The sequence below is a fragment of the Schistosoma mansoni genome (genome assembly GCF_000237925.1).
Source record: "Schistosoma mansoni, WGS project CABG00000000 data, supercontig 0241, strain Puerto Rico, whole genome shotgun sequence".
Lineage (NCBI taxonomy): Eukaryota > Metazoa > Platyhelminthes > Trematoda > Strigeidida > Schistosomatidae > Schistosoma > Schistosoma mansoni.
In genome coordinates, this window is record NW_017386105.1 from 8,572 (window position 1) to 10,286 (window position 1,715).

A 1,715-nucleotide genomic window follows, 5' to 3' on the forward strand; every position below is an offset into this window, starting at 1 on the left:
TAACTGTTCTTGAAGTATTTTAAAGTAGGAAGGCCTTGACACTAGGTTAAGGTGGATCAGGCTAAGAGTTCATTGGATGCCATGACATTGATGTAGGGCTATTTAAATTAGGCAGTTACATTCTTCTTGTTCAACTCCATTGAATGGGGACTGCAGGTGAAACGAAACAAGTAACTGTATTATATCGACCATAGTCCGACATCTACAATATAATTCAACTAAAATTTCCTTTTAGCAATTAAGAATAATGGTGTTGAATATATTCTTCTGATACAAGTCATTTACTCTGTTCACACATTGTTACTTAAAATTGAATTTTATGTTTTTCAAATGAGCTATCTGAGGTTGACTGACCCCCTAAATGACTGGCATATTTGTACCGATGGATCATTGAGTAGTGACCAATATCAAGGAGCAAAGGTTCCCTCAAGATTTTACGTACGCCTTGCTGATGAGTTCTAACCAGCAAGAAACCTAGGTCCATAGTTTCCTGCCAAATACTTCTAACTACTAAACATGCATATAAGATGCATTGTTTTCTTGTTCTGTAATTTTGAAAATGGTGTAAACACCAAAAGAGTTTAGTCAGTTGATCTACTATGGGTCTAATGTAAATAAATCACATTCTAGTTTTACAGTTCCTTTGATTTAACTGTTCAACTTGCCGAGTGATCAATCTCTGTTAGTTGATTAGTGACAAGATCCAGGCCAGTTCTCAATTAAATTACTCAACCTTGCAATATGTCTAAAGCGGTTGAATACTCAAATGAACATGAACCAGAACCTTCTTTCCCGAATAGCGAAAAGTGCTATGAAATCCAACGACTTATCACAAACTAATTTTCGATAAAAGACCTATCCACATGGATTAAACTGAATAAATGTTCGGAAAGAATGATTAAATAACTCAGTAAATTCGTTATATTTGTTGGTTAAATTTTAGGATACTGGAAACTGTGTTCATCTACTAAATTATTGATTAATTAATGACAAGTAGTTTTCAGTTTGATTTGTCCATAATCTGACTAATAACCAACTTAAGTAAATCATGTATCAGTGTATTTGTACAAGGTTTTCTTAAGTCAATTTTAGGTGTCAAATAAATCACCATCTACCATCTTTGTGTTCTACCTTGTTTTGAACAATACCTCCGTTTTTCGGTTTACTGATCATACAAACAAAGTCATTATGACAAACCGATATAATCATGATTAGTTAAAAATCTTACTCTTCTTTAAAGCAGGTGCTGCTGTCTAAATCAAGTAATTCAACCAGCTCAGACAACGTAAATCAGCGACAATCATAATGAGAAGGATTTACTAACATATGACCGATCTAGTAATTAAGTTCACTATTTGTCAGATTATGATTGAAGAGGTTTTAAATCAGTTCCTGATTTGTTCTAAGTATCACTGAGTTTCAACGTAGTTTAACCGCTCAGATTGCACGTGTGTGAATAAACTATCAGAAAAATGGGACTGAACCATTCAACAAAACGTTTAATAAACTGAATTCATAATGTACTGTTGAAATGTGCACTACTAATTTGAACTGAGCAGGCACTGGATTAACTTTGATGTCTTGCTCATTATCAATATTCTTAAAAACAATGTAAAAAGCCTAGTTGCATACTGCAAATACTCAAGACTATACAAATAAATGAATCAGCCACTAGGTTTGTACAATTCAAAACTGACACCTGATATAGAGAGTAA

At 33.5% G+C, this 1,715-nt stretch overlaps 1 protein-coding gene across 1 annotated transcript; it reads right to left on the reverse strand.

Annotated features, from left to right (window-relative positions):
* Positions 1-304: 304 nt before the first annotated feature.
* Smp_205180 (unnamed protein product) lies at positions 305-484 on the reverse strand (the record flags this gene model as incomplete). Its single annotated transcript, XM_018792593.1, has 1 exon — positions 305-484. One exon carries the CDS (start codon positions 482-484, stop codon positions 305-307), a length of 180 nt encoding a protein of 59 aa, XP_018644681.1.
* Positions 485-1,715: the final 1,231 nt, after the last annotated feature.